Source organism: Varanus komodoensis, unplaced genomic scaffold (genome assembly GCF_004798865.1).
Source record: "Varanus komodoensis strain SLA01 unplaced genomic scaffold, ASM479886v1 scaffold83, whole genome shotgun sequence".
NCBI classification, from domain to species: Eukaryota; Metazoa; Chordata; class Lepidosauria; order Squamata; family Varanidae; genus Varanus; species Varanus komodoensis.
Window position 1 is genome coordinate 1,622,997 of NW_025336520.1, and position 18,905 is coordinate 1,641,901.

The 18,905-nt window shown below is 56.6% G+C and overlaps 1 protein-coding gene across 11 annotated transcripts in view; it reads right to left on the bottom strand.

Moving 5' to 3' along the window:
• NCAM1 (neural cell adhesion molecule 1) overlaps positions 1–18,905 on the bottom strand; it is a 172,443-nt gene that overhangs the window by 33,895 nt on the left and 119,643 nt on the right. For 4 of the 11 annotated variants that reach the window (XM_044456278.1, XM_044456271.1, XM_044456270.1 and 1 more), the window contains exons 9-14: positions 16,213–16,242; positions 11,863–12,013; positions 10,587–10,771; positions 9,584–9,680; positions 9,005–9,175; positions 8,015–8,146 (exon numbers count right to left, since the gene is read on the bottom strand). In XM_044456278.1, coding sequence (XP_044312213.1) covers positions 8,015–8,146; positions 9,005–9,175; positions 9,584–9,680; positions 10,587–10,771; positions 11,863–12,013; positions 16,213–16,242 — 766 coding nt within the window. Of the gene's footprint in view, positions 1–6,001; positions 6,017–8,014; positions 8,147–9,004; positions 9,176–9,583; positions 9,681–10,586; positions 10,772–11,862; positions 12,014–16,212; positions 16,243–18,905 lie in introns of all 11 variants that reach the window. The other 7 variants (XM_044456269.1, XM_044456274.1, XM_044456268.1 and 4 more) reach the window with 3 other exon arrangements.

Genomic DNA, 18,905 nt, shown 5'->3' on the forward strand with positions numbered 1-18,905 from the left:
CATGCCGAAGGAGACTGCTCTTGCTAATTCTGCTCTCTAGCAGATAAGACAGCGTGTCACACGGAGATACGCAGGTTGACAGAGAGCTCGGGTGACAGAACAGGACGGCTCACCCCCTCCTGGCCAGTAAGAAATGAACTCCATGCAGGTCGAATGTTCTAATTCCAGGATGTTTACACTGACGGCAAGCGCCCCACTGCATGCACAAAGCCACACGGGAGGATCCCACGCTAACGAGAGCCCCCAGCAAGCTGAGAATCATTATGCAGTCCGTCATGTACCTCTCAGGACTGTCGTTAGGGGAACAAAAAGCCTCGCCACCCGGGAGACTTGAGCAGGGATGTGTTTTCGCGAGGGCATTCCCCACACCCGTCTTTTCAAGGCCCTGGCAGTCAGTTCATTTGCCTGAAGCAGCTAAATGACCGCGAGCCGGACGCCTTTGCTTGGCACCCTCTTGTGGCGCTGTCCTACAAGGCCTATCATTCCCAGGGGACATGGCCACTGGCCATTCCAGTGCTGAATGATGGCTATGGGTACTCCCAGGGGCACCCGCACGGACACAGCAGGCGTAACCACCATCGGGGCCTCCCGCTATCGAACCGCAGCGTCTTGTTGGGCGCCACAAAAGGTGGTCGGGGGCACGTCGGTGCCTGTGCAGGGCCCGTTGCTTCCCTCAGCATGCCGAACTTTCAGTATTAGAAGGACGGGAAATTTGGACTCACTGGCAAATGGATCCCGCTGTAATCAAGGTCACCAAAAATAAAGTAAAAATGCATTTCCTGGCACCCAGTTCAGGTTTCTGCTCTGGGTGCCTTAGGGGGCTCAGAGAAGGTCCCCGAGGGTCCCAGATCTTGCTGGGCTTCTCCAAGGCTCTTCAAAAGACTCTGCTCAGGGTTAGCTTGATTAGCTTATCAGCTCCCTGACTGGAAAGATGTGACGCATGCAATATCCTGGAGGGCGGCTGCAAAGGCCAACGGAATCCAGGTTTTCCCTCTGTTGTTAAGAACATGCTTGGCAAAACTTTGCACTGGGAGCAGGGAAGGGATGGGAAGGAAAGCCGCGCGGTCCCTCGCTCAGATCCCTCCATGCCAGGTGGCGCCCGGGGCCCCTCCTGAAGCGCCGCACAAAGGGGCCCGGCCACGCGCAGTCCCGCAAGGCGTGAGTCGGGATGGGCAGGACGGCCGGCGAGGGCAGGCGAGAAGGCAGGGCCGCTGTGCACAGAGGGAAGGGTGGGGGAGACGCCTCCCCACAGCTCACGGGCTGCCTCTGTGCCTCCCGATTCAGGAGGATGCTGGGTTGCTATGGAAACACGGAGGATGGATAGCACACATAAAATGGAGCCTGGTTTGAAGATGCGTTTTGGAGTAAAATAAAAGCCGGAAAGGGGCGGGGCAGAACTGGAGGAGGCGGCGCACGGGTCTCAAAAGGACTTGTACCCCGGACTCATGAAACAGGCCCAGCACGGCAGGGAGGCCCTTCTGAAGCTAGTGTGCTCCAGAGGCTTGGGCTACAACTCCCATCATTCCCAGTTGCAGTCCAACAGGGCACAAGGATGAGGAAGCTTTGGTTAGAGTGCTAGATTTGCTGAGTGAATGACGGGGGAGGGACTGAAGAGGGGAACTGGGTGCAGCTTGTAGCTCCTTGATGGACGGGAGGAAGGAGAACATGCAATCAATCCAATATATGGGGGGATGGATGGACATGTGCTGAGGGCCAGCACGGAGCAGTGGTTAAGAGCGTGGGGCTGGGACTCGGGCGACCCGGGTTCGAGTCCCGCTTGGCCATGGAGCCAGCTGGGTGACGCTGGGCCAGTCCCAGACTCTCAGCCCAACCATCTCACAGGGCTGCTGTTGTGGGGATAAGACTGAGAGCAGGACAAGAGAACCATGTACGCCGCTGTGAATTTTTCTAAGAAAAAAGCCAGGGCATAAATCCAGTACGTGCATCAGGTCAACAGAGCACCCTCCACTGGGTCTCCACAGTGAGCAGAAGTGGATCTCTGAAGGCAAATGGGGACCTCGGTTGCCTCTGAGAAAAGCCGGGAGCACCATGTTCGTGGGGCTGGAAGCCCAGGGGAGGCCGCACTACCGGCCCAGGCTTGCCATGAGAAAAGAGCACCAAAACAATCCCACCCAAACAGGAAGGAGGAGTTCGCCAGGTTCCTTTCCCGCTGGTGCACCCTCAAGCTTCTCCAAGCCAAGTTACACGAGGTGAGCAGGTCTGCGGAGCGCGTCAGTCCCTCTCCCGGCTGCAGAAGCTCAGGTGTGCACGGAGAGGCTGGGGGCAGAGGCGCTCGGTCCAGGGAGTCCCACCCCTCTGGGCATCTCTGCTGGGCCCTGTGATCTCCAGGTGGGCTCTCCTGACTCCTGGGAAGCCGAAGAGCACATTCCTCAGGAGAACCATCGTGTGGATTTGCCACAGCTGGGCAGAGGAATGGGCGAGGGGCACGGAGGGAGCCCCCCGGTCCAAGCATGTTTGAATGGATCAGAAGGCTCCCGAGAAGCCACCAAGGGCGGGGGGCTCTTGCGCAGCCCCCATTTTCCCCTCTGCTGGTAACATGAGATCGCATCATTTCACAGGGTTGTCGAAAGGGTTACTGAGAAAATGCACAGAGCCCACTGGAGAACCATTAGGAAAAATAACATGCAAGGACGGAAAGGCATCGTATTTATCGCAGCTGATGGTCCACGTGAGCGGACCCAGGGTGGTCCACGTGAGTGACTCAAGGTGCCTCCAAACCTGCCACAATTTCTTTCCCTCCATCAGGAAGGAACGGAGCATCTGAGCAGCAACTAACCTCAAAGCAGAGCACTTCTATTTTGGGGCCCTTCCAGCGAAGGGATCTATCTCCTTTCTCTCACCCTCTCTTTTAATTCCCAGCAAAATTTAAGACGCCTCATTCCAGCAATTAAACGCAAAAGGTTATCAGCTCAATCACGAGTGAGCAAAGGAATCTTTCCTGGCACCTTTTCTCCGCCATTCCTTCCTTCCCCGCGCACTCTCTGAACTGCAATCAGCAGCGTCCTAATGAGGCAGATTGCTTCACAGCCTCCAGCTGGCACTGTTTTGACAGCAGAATTTTTGTTAAGGCGGGGGGGTTATGCCAAAGTCAAAACACTTGCAACCGGCAGCCTCACTATTCCACAAAACGGCCTCATTCTCGGCACCTCACACCCCTTCCTGAAGCCCCTCTGAATTACAGATCTCCACTCCCAACCCTAGCAGGGCTGGCTTGCGACTCCCGGCTGCAAGGTCTTCATGCAAGCTGCCCCGGGCCCAGAATTTGCAGACGTGGCTGTGCCGGGGAGCCGCTTGGGTGCCAGAAGGACCAGCACCATGCGCGTGCGAACCGGGGGGCCGAGCCATTCTCCCTTCTAATCTTCCGCACGAGGGGGTAATTCACAGCTATGCTTTGCACCTCCAGGAACAAGCTGGCCACATGAAGTTGCCTCCGCAACAGATGTACACAGACCTTTTGGTGCCGTCCAGCAGAGCATCCATCCCATGCTCTTAATGCCCCTCTGAAAGGGAGTCCATGCACTGTGCTCACGAGCTGCGCTCCGACAAAGTCCACCCAATGGCTCTCAGCAAGAGAGAGAGCGGACACACTCTCTGCTGTCCCTTGTGTAACCTTAGCACCTCTGCAGATCTGCACGCGTGCCCTGCCCGAAGGGCTCCCCAGCCTTCTGGAAGTCCTAGGAGGGCCACTTCCTCTCTTCCGAAGCTCCGAGTTCATTTCTGGACACAGAGGTCCCTTTCGTGTCCCCACCCCCTGGGATCGGACAGCTGCTCACAGAGCAACAGAGAAACAGGCACTGTCGTGCGACGGGGCAGAAGCAGCCCCACCTGCCACCGAGGTGAGCGGCACAGACCCCGTGTGTGAAGGTGTTCAGGCACTTTCCAACACAGACCCTCTCGGTGGGAAAAGCCATAGTTCGTCCAGTCTCAAAAACGTTACTGTTCCTCTTGGAAGCCCTCCAAGCCAATGGGGCATAAGGCCCCGAGCTGCAGCCGCGTGTTGACACTGAGCTGGAAGGGGGCTTCTGGCAGAGGAACCCGTGTTTTACGAGGGAGGGTTCTTGACCGGGAATCCAAACCCCACGTCCGGCCCCTCTGTGATGGCCCAGCTGCTGGCTGGCAAGCAAAGGCCTCTGAACTGCTCTGTTTCTGAAGGGAGGGGGTACAATTGGGTGGTGCTTCTTTGATTGTGACCCCTTTAGTCACAAGGGGTCTTTACGGATAAACGGATATAAATTATGCTAAGTTTTACTTAAGAGTTTGCTTTTCATTGGTGTTTTAGCATTAGCTACCCTGAGCCCCAGCTTTTGGCAGAAAGGCGGCATGCAAGTTAAACAAAGAAGGGAGTCCCATTAGCAGTGCCCTACCTTGCAGGGCCGTTGTAAGCCACGCTTGCCCAGCCACTGCTGCCCACCTGAACTTGCGCTCAGATAATGGACTGCGCTGGCGAGGGGCAGGCATCTGCACAGGGGCGATCTTGTGTTTTCAGAGAGACCCCGGCTGAACCAGGAAGAGCACGGGCGCCTGCCCTTCCTTTGGCCATTTCCTGGGGACACGGCAGGCCAGCAGGATGTCTGCTGGCAGTCCTGCCAACACCCCAGACTTTACCGTCGCTTTTGCACGAGGCTCGTGCTCACTTCGGCAACGATGCAGCCGCAACCCTTGGTGGAGCAGATGCTTTGCACAGAGAAGGTCCCTGGCTCAGTGCTTTGCACGCAGAGATGAGAAAGACTAAGGGCCCCCGCTTGAAACCGTGGAGAGTCTCGGCCAAACCGGCTCAGGGCAGGGCTGCACCTCCTGGCCTTGATGCTGCCTTTGCACACAACAAGTCACAGGTTTGATCCAGATGTTTCCAGGCAGGGCAAGAAAGATCCCTGCCTGACAACACGCAGGCAGGGGGACGGGATAAGCCAGTTTCTTCCGCTTTTCCCTGCAGGAAGCTAAAAGTAGCATTCCAATTAGCCCTGGAAGGGCTTCTTCTCTGAAAGAGAACTCCCGGAGATGGGCTGCAATATTGTTTTCTTCTGGCTGTTTGCACAGGACTTCAAAATTTGGCAAGAACAGTTATGGAATGGCTACTGGTTTGCTGCAGTAGTTTTGGTATTGGGAAAAGAAACGAAATTTGGGGTGAGGAATGGGTCTGGCATGGCCCACGTCCCATCAACCTCAGCTGGTACGGTCAGATTCGCGCTCCCATAATCCTCGCAATGTTCACCTCTCTGATCTTGCGCCAGAATGAACTGAGCTTCGAAACAAGCTCTCTCTATGGCTTTAGATTTTGAATTTAGAGGCCGGAAGGGAGGTCCCTCCGCCAATGTCTCTCAGAGCAGAGCAGCTCACAGGAAACTGCATTCTGAAGCGCTGTTCATGGCAAGGTTTCTGCAAAACCAAATGGGAGGGGAGATTTCAGAAGGCCCGGCCTCCACCGTACCATGGGCGTGACCTCTGCTAGAAATTCTTGTTTTGCTGGGTCCAACACACCTGTAACTCTCAAACGGGGTGGTGACACGCGCCATCCGCCCCCCTCCCGGGCTAATCATGCCTACCAAGGCTCTGCTGAGGGTGCCGCCTCCTCTTCTTCCTCTTCGTTTATCACTCGGGAGCATGGCGGTGCTGAGCTAGCGCAAGACCCTCGGGGCGCAGGGAAGCCTGGGGACCGAATGTCGCCTCCCCCAACCACATTGCAAGTGAATTGCATGCAGATACAGACCACGCTGCCATGCTCTGGGGGGGGATAGGGGGGCATCAGCCCGTCGACGGAGTTCTACAAACAGCAGTGTTAACTGGAAAACGGAACGGCTACGCTAGCGTCGGTGTTATTAAGAGATGCAACAGTCCGACTGGCTACGTGGTTTCTAAGGACAGGGAGAAGGAGAGTCAGAAGAAAACCAAACAGAGAGAGAGAGGCTAAGTTAAGGACTAGGTCTACGTCCGATGTTAGGGTGAGAGTACTCTGGGGGAGAAAGAATTCGGAAGCACTTACGTGGTGGCGGAGCGCCTGCCATTTTCCCATGGTTGGAACACAGATGGAAAGAAAAGACGTACACACACCCCAGAAAAAGAGAAGACGTAACAGAGATGAAAAAGGGGTGACAGAATAAGGCACTGGAAACTTAACGCAAGCGAGCAGGCCTGGCCTTGTGCTGGAGGTGGACTTTCCGGGGATGCGTGCCACGGGTCACCAGCCTTCGGGACGGGGCGGCACAAGGGGGAAGAGCAGGCGTTGTCCGGGCTGGAAGCCGCTGGGGAAGAGCCCCGTGTGCCATCCCTCCAGTCCTGGCGACAAGGCTCTGGCCACGGAGCTGGGCCGTGCCGGGCGGGAGGGGAGGGCCCGTTCTCGAGCCCCTCAGGCACACGAGCACAACACCTGCTCAACACAACGGAAGCCAAACAAGGGTGGAAGACCTCGTGCGTGAGCAGACGGGCTGCAGGGCTGAGTCTGGGGCAGGGCCTGGGGTGAGATCCGAGGCATCCCGATGTAAAGGAGCGCTTTTCGTTCTGAACTAAATTAGACCTTTCCTGTGCACGGGGGACAGTTGTGAGCCAACTGCAATGGCCAAGAGCTCCACCTCCACCGCTGGCCTTCCCCCAGAGGAGAAGATGGAGGCAGGCTGGAAGTATGGCTCCGTTCCCACTCCAGATCTTACGGCCCGGCTCCTGCCGATTCACTCCGAGCCCCACCCTTGCGCGGGCAGGACTTGCCGCACACAACGCACGTCTGGGAGCGTCTGAGCAGCAGCCAGACTGGCGCTCACGCAGGTGACACTGCTGCCTGCACACGAAACCTCTTGGCTTCTGATCTGGGGGACGTGCCACGCTTTGCCCAGCTGCTGAGGCTTTAAGACACTGCGGTCAGTGTCCGCTGAGCGGAACCGTCTGGCAGGAGATCCCGAAGAGGCCCTGTGAATGATGCCCTTCTTCATGCAGTGGATAATGAGTGGGTGGAACTCGCTGTTTCAAGAGCAGGCCACTGGCTTGGATGGCTTTAAAAGAGGGCCTGGGAAATTCGCGGGAGTCTCTTTACGGCTGCACTGACTCTGTTGGGTCTCCGGGATCTGGGGTGCCGTGCCAGGTGAGGGGGTGCTGCTTTCGATCCAGCTGAGGGGCATCTCCATGGCCGCTCTGCCCCCAGCCCCTGTGGCAAGCAAGAACTGCCACAAACCAGTCACTGAGCTGCCCCAACGTTCCTACGCAGCCCAGTGCTTCACGGCGCGGTAAAGCGCAATGCGAAACTTCTAACATTCAGAAACTGAAATGGCTTAAAAACAATTGAGGGAAAAAGAATCGGAACCTGACAAGGGAATAGGATGCGTACCATCTGCTTCCCAGATGCGCCCAGTGGAGAACGCTTTATTGTCAGCGGTCCTTAACTTGTTTTGAAGCGCCTTTAAAATTTCTGAATGTTAAAGAATCCCTCTGACTTTCTCTGTTATTGTTGCATAACAAAATTTTTTGCTGCTTGGGGGAAATGAGCTGGAACTGTGAGAAAGACAGAGTAGCTGGCCCAGGCAAGGAGAAAGCAGATTCTCAGGTGGAAATCAGTGCTGAAGGCCAGCCCCAGCACACACTGCAGAAGCCACCGTGGGGCACACGCCACCGTCTCCCACCATTCTGCCACCACACAACTGCCCCCGGAAGAAGCTGTGCCACGTCTCTGCCCCGAGGCCCGCGCGACACGTGCCGAGCTACAAAAGAGGAGGACTAGTTATGAAATACGCCACGCAGGGGGCCCGTTTTTCCGGCAAGCTGTTGCTGGACAGCAGGAGATCTTTTTTTAAGACTCTTGGAGGAAAGAGAATATTAGAAAAAGGGTGATGCTACGACCTGGTGGAATCAGAGACGTCCAGGTGGACAGGTGAAAAATGGCAGAGCGGCACCTGCGAGAGGAACAGGTGCCATCCGTGCCTGGCAGGGATGCTGCGGAGAGAGAGGGGGTAGGGAGAAACGGACGGCGGCTGCGAAAGCAGAGCGAGGTGGAAGAAGGGGGTTTACTTACGAACTGGCTGGGTCTTGAACTCGGAGAGGGCGCTGATCTCGCCGGCGCCCTTGCCGTTGATGGCCGACAGCCGGATGGCGTACACGGTCTCTGGCTTCAAGCCCATGACGGTGAACACACCCTCCGTGTTGGCTGGAGCCGGAGAGAGAGGAAGCAAGCGAGGAGGGCTGAATCCACCGGGGATGTGGCGCCTCAGCCTCACGTGCGCGTGTGTGAAGGGACTGCAGGGGCAGGGGGGGGGGTGTCGGGGGAACCGGCTCTCCTGATCTCAACGGGGCGGCCTCTGCTGCCCTTCAGCCACCACTGCTGGTGTGAACAGCAGGCGGCTTTGGACGAACGCAGACCGGGCCCTGGGGAGGCGTGAAGGGAAGCAGAGGCCGCCCTGATGAGTGGGTGACACGGCACCCGCGTCGAGGAGGATGGGTCATGGCTCGGGCGGGAGCCAGCTTTGTGTCCCCAAGGGCTCCGGCATGGCCCCCGGGAAGCCTCTCCTGGCAGGAGGCGGCAATCTTTCCTGAACTGACCAACAGCCACTTCCAGGCTGTTTTGACCATACAGGATAAAGTAGCTCTCCCTGTTTCTAAGAAACCTGGAAAATACAGTTCATGCTAAATGTGCCGAATCTTGACAGAGACCAGACGGAAGTATAGATTGCACGTGCAGGAATATCAGCAGATCCCACCCCGTGCTTTGCTTCAACAGCAGCTCTGCTTTCCATCTGCCCCTCCGCAGAATGGGATGCGCTGGCCACTGCTGGCTGTGGTGTCCTGGCGCCTCTTTTCCCACTGGGTATCGGACACCTTGACTGGCACCCCCCGAGGCTGAGCGCAGTGCTTGGGAGGTGCTCTGCCTCTCATGCCTCTCTGGACCAAACTTTTGTCTGGGCAGGTCCAAAGCGACGGAGAAGGCCTTCCAGCCCCCGTGCCCCCACCCAGCATGGGCAGGGCTTCTTCCGGGTGACCCCGGGGCCAGCAGCTCCTGACGCCCTACCTTCCTTGGCATCGTACATCCTGGCGTGCCAGTCGTCTTCCCCCAGCGCCCGCCACTCGGCCTTGTACCGGAGGATGGGCACGCCCCCGGTCGCCTCGGGCTCGTCAAACTCCACCTGGGCGGTGCTGGAGTATGGCTCCACTCTCTCAATGGAAGGCGCGGACGGTGTATCTGCGACAGAAAGGAAAGGGCGACAGAGCAGTGAGGCTGCTGGTGACCTGGGAGTTCAGCCGCAGTCGCGTGTGGCCAGGGAACAGGGACGGAACAGCCCAGACAGCACTCCTAGGCTGCAATCCCCGCTCCCGGCCTTTTCTGGCCATTCCTCAATTGTCTTCCGGCCGAGCAGAAAGAATCCTTTGAACTGCTCAGGGCAACGACCCCTGGACACTTCTGGATGCTCTGCATGGGAATCTGGGGATCGGTGCTGTCAAAATCAGCGGCTGGTGATGGGAAAAGCCCACAGGGCAGAGCAGTGACCGTCGGCTGCACGCCCCTTCGGGACATGTCGCGATGCCCCAGGATTGTGGTGACGGAGAGGGGGCAGTGCCCAGGCCTCTGCCCGCCACTCGGGCAACTTACCCGCCTGCACGAGGATGAACTCCGAGGACTCCTGGCCAATCCGGTTGACAGCTGTGCAGTTGTAGTTCCCAAAATCGTTTTCAGAGTCTGGCGTCACCTGCAAAGAGTCAATGAATTAATTGAAAGGGTGGGGAGCTTGGAGGGATCCATATTAAGAATGTCTAAAATCCCTCGGGGTGGTTTCCTTTAGGGGAAAAAGGGGAGGATTAAACAAGGATAGAATCCATGTTTATAAAATGATGCCCCACGTGGAGTAAGCAGATAGAAGGAAATGCACCGCTCTCTCCCTCAACCATGGAGCCCGGGGCCCTCAGATGACAGGCAGCAAGCCTGGGAGGACCAAAGGCAGCACTTCCCATGCGACTCGTGACCAGTCCCTCAAGGGAACCGCCGCGAGGGGATGGTCGGCCTCTGAAAAGGGATTTGGCCCGTTTGCAGAGGAGGGAGCAGCGGGCATGTCTGGTTCTTGGCCAGGATGGATAAATGGCCGCAGCAGCAGGGCAACAGTCTTTCCCCCTTTCTGGGGAGTGCCCTGGGGCCTTTGATGGGCCACTGCGGGAAGCTGGATGCTGAAGGCCACAGACTTTGGTCTGCTTTGGTGGGGCACTTCCGATATTCTTGAACTGCGGACAGACCGGCGCCTGCCTGGGGCGTTGGCTTCCCAAGATTTACATCCAGAGCAACTGCCTGCTGCTTAGCACAGTGCAGCCCCCGAGGTGTCGCAGAAATCCGAACTCTGGCCAGATTTGGCTCCCGGAGGCCTCAGCTGCAGAAATTCTAGATTTCTGGATGAAGTGGCTGTGGCAGGAGTGTGTCCTGTGGAGAGATGTAGTGGCCGGAAGAGCTTTTCTCTTCTGAGTGGCCATCTTCCTCCCTGCGGAGCAGCGTGTCTGGCCAAGCTGCCACCCTGTCCAGGAGGACGAGGAGTATATCCTGCATCCTGGGAATAGAGGGCTCACCTGTCCATACCATCTTCCCATCCAGAAGGGGGCCCAAACCTCACCTCCAAATAACTGGCTGTCGGTGTGTTGTAGATTCTGATGTTGCTGTAGTTGGAACTTGGGAGCAGCTGCCCATCGCGGAACCAGGAGATGATGGCACTCGGGTAAGCAAAGACCTCGCAGGTGATGTTCACCTGGTTACCTTCCCAGGTGTAAACGGCAACAGGGCCTTGCAACTTCGGGGCATCTAGAATAAGGAGAGGATAGTCTGTTTAGAAGAAATAACAAGGAGCCCTCCCAAGAAAGACTGGAGTATCTACCACCGCCACTCCCCAGCGGCAAAAGTTAGTCTCCTTCTTGATGCTGTCAAATCTTCTAGTGGGATTAGAACCCCTGACATGGCCCGAGAAGCCAGAGATTCTCCTGCTGATGCCCACTGGGAATGTAAGGGGAGTCCAGGTAGATGGGGATCAAGCAACCTGCTCCCACCTGCGGGCTGCCAGGCCCTCGGAGAAGTTCGCAACAGGGCCAGAATCAGAGCAGAGCCTGGGAGGGCTGAGGAGGCCACTGGGTCCGAGCGACACCCTCCCTGCCTGCCTCCATTCAGCTGCGGCTCAGAGATACGCTGCCACAGCAGAGCAGGATCTTTCCTTGAACGATCACGGCTTAAAGCAGGCGTGCTGAACCCCTGCGGGCAAAGACTCCTGCGGAAAGCATCCCAGGAGCAGGACAGGACTGAAGGGAGAGGGGAACAGGGGGAGATCAAGATTCCACCTGCATTGTACCTAAAAGCCTTTCTTGCAAGAAACTAAGCCCTAGCAGAGACAGCTTGGCTTTTCAGAGAGGAGAAAAAAATGGCACAGAGGCTATCAAGGACTGGTGGCTGGGGAAGCGTGGAAGCAGGGACGAGACCACCTGGAAACCCCTAGAAAGCCAGCCTGGGGCCACGGTGAGCCAGGCCTGGTTCCACACCTCTGGCTTCAAGCCAGGTATGGCTGTGAGGGATTTAGAAGGACTGCATTTGGCAGGGAGCTATCCCGGAGCTCGGACCTCTCATCTCCTTGGGTTCCTGCCACGAGTTCAAAGAAGAGTCTGGCTTGCGTGACTGCGCTCGCTGCCCCACTGCCCCTCACGCCATCGCCTCTGCAGGAGCCCGTGCCCAGACGCCTGACTCCTGAGCTCTCTGCCCGGACCACGGCTGCCCCCCAGAAACGGCTCCCTGCCTCTCTCTCCGAACAGCACCCCCAAAATCTGTGCCATTCCAGGTGCCGGGGGAGAGGGAAGCGGCAGATGCCTGAGGGCACAGGGTGGGAGGAATGGCGGCGCGGGGCCACTTACACTGAACCTCCAGGTACATGGCTTCGGAGTCCTGCCCGATGGTGTTGCTGGCCACGCAGATGTACTCGCCGGCGTCGGTGTACTGGATGTCCTTCAGCGTGAGGGAAGACACCCGCGCATGGCTGCGCACCACGATGCGCCCGTCCAGGGTCTAGCGGGAGAAGAAGGCGGGCGTTCAGGAGGCGGGCCGCGCCTGGGTGAAAGCGTGCTCGGAGAGAGCCCGGGATGGCGGCAACCCGGCGGACTGTGGGGCAGCCCCCAACCCCTGCAGCTCGCCCGCCCCTCCTCTCTTTGGCCACCATTCCCCCAAAAGGGCGCACGGCTCTCCCAGTTGCCTGATGCTGAGCTGCGGAGGCAACGCTGAACTCCCCGCCTGAGCCAGAGGGACGCACGGAGCCCCAGCCCGCTCGCCCAACGGGCACTCTGCTCCCTTGCACCGCGGCTGCTCTCGGCCACGGGGGCACTGCCAGTCCGGCCTTCCGGCACCAAGCGGCAGGAAGTCAGGGAAGTGCACCGGGCAACTCCCCCAACCTCCAGGAAAAGGGGCAGCACACGACTGTCCCCTCCCGCGCCCTTTTGCTGCCTGAGAGGATTTCACACCCCGTAAGCCCCCAGGTGCTCAATACTTTCCCTCTGCCCAGGCGCGAACACGCGTCCCAGCAGCTTGGCTGCGGGTTCAAGGGGCCCTCCTCAGCAGGGCTGGTCTTGGGGCTGCGAGGGGAACGCAGCGCCTCGCCTTCAGGCAGCCAATTACGCTTGTTCGTATATTTAAAGCTTTTATATACTGTCCCATTACTGGCATCTCGGGACGGTTTACAACAAGCACAAATAAAGTAAGATAAAAATGGCACAGCATCCAGTGATAACTAGAAAGCGAGAATTAAGACCGATTAACAATTAAAATACTGGGGAAAGAAAAAGGTTTTCACCAGCAGGGCCTGGACTGTGGGCAGCTGCAGGCAGCTGACCAGCGTGGAAACCCAAAGACCTCCCCCAGGGTCACTCTGCGGGAGCGCCTGTCCGGATCGGGCCCAGCACCCTCCGGCTGAGAGGGCTGCTTCTGCCACCTGCACTCAGGAAGAGTGGCGCACGCAGGCAGTGGGACTGGTTCTCAGCACAGGCCACGACTACAAAAGCGATTCAGCTATCACAGCGAACAGCCATTCACAGAACTGGGCTGCTGCAATCGCCGGGTGGGATCGTACCCAGAAATACTGAATCTTGGCTAGCAAAGCCTGAAGCAAGACTTGTCCTTAACTCTGAATGCCCCACAGCCTTGCTGAGAACAGTAGATAAGGGAACTCACGCTCCAAATCTAAAAACTATAAGGCTGATATTTTCGAAAGCTAGCAAGGGGTTTCCAGCAAGGAAATGTAAATGCAACATGTACTGGGAAACAGAATGCCGGAAAAATGCAACCCCTGGAATAAGGGCGACAGGAGCCCTGCGTAAGGCGCTGAGAGCCGGCCTTTCATCTCCTGCCACATCAGCTCCTGCAATACGCGCATCCGAGCAGCCCGTGGCCCAGCCGTCGCCCGCACCAGCCAGGAGAGAACTCGCATTCAATGGATGCCCGGTTTTATCTTCAGTTGCCTTGACAACACATGCAAAGGAAGATGACTCAGAATGTCTTTCTGGGGTATACACAGATGCGTACGCAGCGGACGCACGGGGGCTCTGTGGCTGCAGACAACTTATGCTCTGGAAAAATTGGCCAAATCCATGCAGGGCATCGCAGGAAGGACCCACCTGGGGTGAAAATTCCTTGCCGGTGCACGTGGGCACAGATCAAAGGAGTGCCTCACTTGGGACATTTCTGTACGCGTGTTCTCACTTCCATACAGGAAGACGCGTGCCCAGGCGTGGTTGGGGAAACCGCAGTGAGGAATGGCCTCCACCCAGGCACACGTGGCTGAAGAGTTACATGCGATCGTGGGGCACAGCTATGCAACCCACTGCCTGCCGTGCCGTGCCGTGCCGTGCCGTGCCCTCCCCTCCCCTCCCTTTAGGCTGGGTCCAAATATCAGCAAGGCAAATGAAAGATCAGCTCCCACATGGCAGGAAGGAGGCAATGCTTGCTTCATACTTCTGCTAGATAGCAGGGGGTGAAGGAGATTGTTCACAGGGCTGCCATCAGCCATTCCCCCAAACCCAGTGGCTGCTCACCAGCTCAAGATTTCCCTTCTAGAACCATGTCAAGAAAAGTCAGAGTGAGTCAGAGCCGATAGGGATGCGGTGACAGAGGTGTGTAAATGCTTCTGTAATGCATTTTCTTTCTCTCGTTCTAAAAGAAAATGCAGTTTCAGGGCTGGCAGAAAGGTTTAATGAAAAGCATCCCTCTCTCTGGCACGCCTGTTCAAACAAGAAAACAGATATTTCCAGCGTGCCTGAATGCTTTCCCCTCTGCGGCTACCAGCAGGGGAGGCAACATTTAGATCTGGAAAGTCCCAGCGACCAGCAGGCATGACGTGGTCAATCAGGTAGCAGGCCAATGGCCAGGTAGATCGTGGTCTACGAAGAACGTAGTCCTGCTTTCTCCACTGAACGGCCACATGGCACGAGGAGACAAGGCTGAAGGCACCTCCATTCTGGATGGGCCAAATCTGCCTTCTCCTGCTGCCTCCTCATCTGAGGGATGGCAAGACTACAAATGCGGAAGGCCATCTGTTTGGGTTCCCATCAGAAGGAAAGTTCTTCCTTCACACTCTTGCCACAGATGAAAGAAAGATGGATGGATGGATGGGGGAAGGACCAAGTTCCCCAGCAGGATGCCCACACATGCTTTGCTCTTGCAGGGAAGAGTTTGGAACTCGTAAACAATAGTGGGAAAAAAAACTTTTAAGTGAGTCCACAATTTCTTGCACAAGACTCCTTCAGTCCTTTAGCTGCAGGATCAGAGCTTATATCAGTTTATACGTCAAGGCGTCCTATGGTTTGTTTAAACCCTGGTTAGTCGTGAACCAGCAGAAGCAAGGGAGGGTGCTGGCTCCCACCGGCTCACTCTGTCCCTGGATTGTTGAGCACGATGTCTGAACCCAATCCATAGTTGTGGCTTGCTGGGGAGGGGACAACCCAGAGCAGTAACCCAAGGACAAGCCATGGGTAGTTGCGACATGCAAACCAGCTCATAAAGTGCTTTTAAGATCCATCTTGCTATGTCCCTGTTCATTTTGGCTGGCATAGAATTATCAGTGCCATCTTCCAAGAAGCCTCTCCATCAGAATCATGAAATATCGCCCTCCTGCTTGCAAAATCTGGGAATTCATGAGGTTCCAGGAATTCATGTCAGTCACTCCCCTCAGCCATGAAATGTGAATGTGTTGGGACTGCACAGACTCGAACTTCTCTGCCACCCAGAAGTCAAGATGTTGCCGCCAAGACCCGCCATTCAATGCCATGAGAGCTCCAAGATATGAAGACCCTGTACGCATCACGACCACGCACAGGAATGAAGAGCACCAATACCCCCCTCAAAACTAAAGTCCTCTGTGGGCAATTTATGCGACTCAGATTATGTTCACTCGATGCATCGCCTCAATTTGATGGAAGCATTAACTAGACTCCTCTTTGCCTAGGAAGAGGACTTCTGGCCCGTTCTCCATACCACGACTTTCCCAAAATGCAAAACGAGAGGCCAAGCCATGGCCCCAAAGGCCGCCACTGTGGTCATCAGGACTACGCTTGACGGACCTCTGAAGCACCCAATCGACCCCTCTTGGGTGAGCTCCACCGGCAGGTCAGCCAGCGGCATATCTCTGCGACTAACTATGGGAATGTTTCCTGGAGAACAGACAGACCTGAGAGAATAATTGCATCGCTTCTGAGATGAAATGTGATGCAAACGTTTTAAAACAGAGCACAGCGCAGCTAACTGGAGAGAAGCGAGCAAACAAGTGAGTTAGGCGGGCTCTGGACACAGATTCTCCGATGAAGGCGGTGGCCAATTTTCCCGCGCCTCAGGTTGGCTCACGGGGGCCTCGGATTGATGATCTCCTAGTTTAAGATGCCTGCCCTGGACTTCCTTGCCAAGGAGCGCTGGGCCTTCTGGACCCTTTTGGGGGACACTCGCGTGGGACGAGGCCCACGTCCACGCCACTGACGCCCCCAGGCGTGGAGGTGGTGGGCGATACTTGGCCTGCTCCTAAGACACCATGTTTGCTCAAAGAGGCACTAAGACACACAGAGGCTACTACCACTACCAGCAGATAGCCTGCACTTACTAATACGGTTACAGTATTAATACTGGATTGTATTGCTAGGAGAAACATGTTAATTTGCAACACTTAAATATTTGTACATAATATATACACAGGCTAGAGAAGATGGGCTATTTGCCTGTTATTCTTATACCTCTTGTTTCTCGGGCCGGGTCCATGAAGCCTGGAGAGAGAAGATAGATAAAACACGACACACACACAAAGAAGAGCAATAAATGTTTGCAGGTGCTTCCAATCCCCCCTCGCTTCCAAGGCTGTATGCATCACAGTTCATTCCGTGCACATGCAGACGACGATTTCGGAGTGGGGGTGAGGGAAGGAGAGAAGGGAACCGGGATGGGGTGCCCATTCCCTGGTGCGCATCCCAAATGGCATCTGACCCAGGGCAGGCTGGCCAACCATCTGCAGACCCAGGGTCCTTCTCCCCTGAGCTTGCCCATCTGATTCTCTCTCTCCAGCTTGGCTACAAATGCACCCAGCGCCCCCACCTCTGTGCAGCGGCTTGACACCGGACAGAGCGATTTCCACAATCCTCTCTGTCCTCACACACAGGGCCAGCCTCGGAAGCCACGGAGCTTGAAATGCGCCTTCATGCATGCATACAGGCATCCTCCATTTCTGACTCCTTTTTTGTGTGTGCATGCGGTTTGCAAAGCAATGATGCTCACATCAGAAAAAGCGGTACGATTTCAAGTCCAGCGAAAACAACAGCCGCAGAACCCAATTTAATCCTGTGGCTAAATTGCCCAACTGTCTGAAACCGAGGAGAGCTGGTGCTTGGGGCACCGCCTTCCCAGCTCTGCCCAAGTCACCTGGCAGTGTCGTATCGTATCCCCACGGCCAGGCGGACACCAGACTGCAGGAGCAGCGAGCGCGGCTGAGGCCCCAAGACACACAGACCAACAGACAGCACACGCACGGATGGGATGCGGGACTCGCAACGGGGCGCTGCACCCACAGCACTGCCGGAGGGGCCGGCGCCGCCCGTTGCGAGGGCGCGGAGTGCCAATGTGTCGCACGTGCTGCACACTCATCACGGATGCCACCACTAAGGTTGCCTCATCACTCCTTCCTGCCCTGTGCTCTGACTTGGGAGGCGCTCAGCACTGGGGGCGCTCACAGGTGCCCCTGGGCTCTTCGCGGCCCCAGGCGGAGCCGATCCGCTCGTGCCACATACAGCTAGATCTGGGGAAGGGTCCGTACATTGAGGGTGGGCAGAAAGGAGATTCCCCCAAGTTCTGGGACTTCCACGCCCAGAAGTACCTGCAAACATGGCCAATGGACAGGAATGCTGGCAGTCGGGTCCCAACCATCCAGAGGGCCAGCGCCTGCCCTCCTCTGCTCTAAATGGCCTCCTCAGCCAATATGGGGAGAGACGCCTCCAGGATCCATGTTGCTTTGACGCGCGCTGGGCGGCAATCCCGATCCAGTGGCAAACACCTTAGACCTCATACTGCACGGCCTCTTTCCTGCTGCTGCATTAACCAATTTGAGCAGTGCTGGAGGGCCCCGAGGAGGAGCAGGAGGTGGCGGCGGCGGAGGCGGCAGCCAGCAGGCCACACCTAGCCGGCCTGTTCCTCACCCCCGCGTCAGCTGCGCTGGGCTTCTACCGCCAAGACAAGGGGGAGGTGGGACCATGCTTGCACGCCCATCCTGTCCAGTTGACATGGCTTCGCACGGAAGACTGGTCCATGGTGCTTCACGGGACACAGGAAGCCTTGGGGCTTTTTAAAAGCTCCTCTCTGCCTATGTGCCTCTTCTCTTGAGTAACGGAAGGGGTAGCCCTTACTCAGCCATTTCTAATCAACCAACATCAGCAGAGCTGACAAATAACTCAGTGGATCTGACAATGATTCAGCCCAGTTTCGTTCCACTAAGCAGAAACTGGCTTAAGTCCCGGTTTCAAGCCCGCCCTAGAATGCAAGAGAATAATGGATGCAATGGCCAGAGACTCAGAAGCAGGTGACCATCAGAGGCTGTCTCCTCAACAGGCAACTGCCACGAGGTCGGACCGGGCGTCCTGTGGAGCCCAGCGTCTCTCAGACAGAGAGCGCAGGGAGGTTTGCGAAAGATTGCAAAGGAAAGCAGGCAAGCCGAGAAAAAATGCGTTCTTGGTGAGGGTGTACGAGCCTCACGAGAGGGGGGGGCCTTCTCTTTGTCCCACCAAGATCACAGACACTCATTCATTCATTCCTTCATTCATTCCATCCATCAATCAATGTCTAGCCTGCTTATCAATCTGAAAAGTTTTGCTGGTGCCATTCACAATATCAAAATCAGGACGCAACACAGAGTGTTGGAAAATGAACGACTGACCGCCTGGGAGGCAGAACCAGCCTGGGAAGGGCTGGGGGAGAGCATGCCTTCAACCAGCCTGTAACGCTTGAGACCTTCGATGCGCCCCAGAGTCCAGGAAGGAGGACGTTTTGCTAGGTGGGGGCCACCAGGGGAAGCCCTGGGACCAGGTTCGCCAGCTGGCAATCGGCAGGATGCGCTTCAGTCGGTGCGGCGGAAGCGCATCTCCTCTGGCCTTAATGATTGCCCTGCCGGGGAAGGCAACCTCCCCAGTAGCCAAGTCGCTCAAAGCTCTGTCGACCACCAACGGGTCTCAAACTTGGCTCAGCAGCTAACAGGCATTTTCCTAGAACTCTGGACAGGGCCTCCTTGGTGGGTGCTCCCAGGCTGTCCTTCTGCCAGTATGCACAGATATTTTTATTCAGGTTGGCATCTGTCCTTTGTGCAGGCTGACAAAAGTAAGTTTTAGTTTGCTAGGTGCTTGCATGTATGTTTCCTTCCTTCCCTTCCTTCCTCTCTCTCCCCCTCACC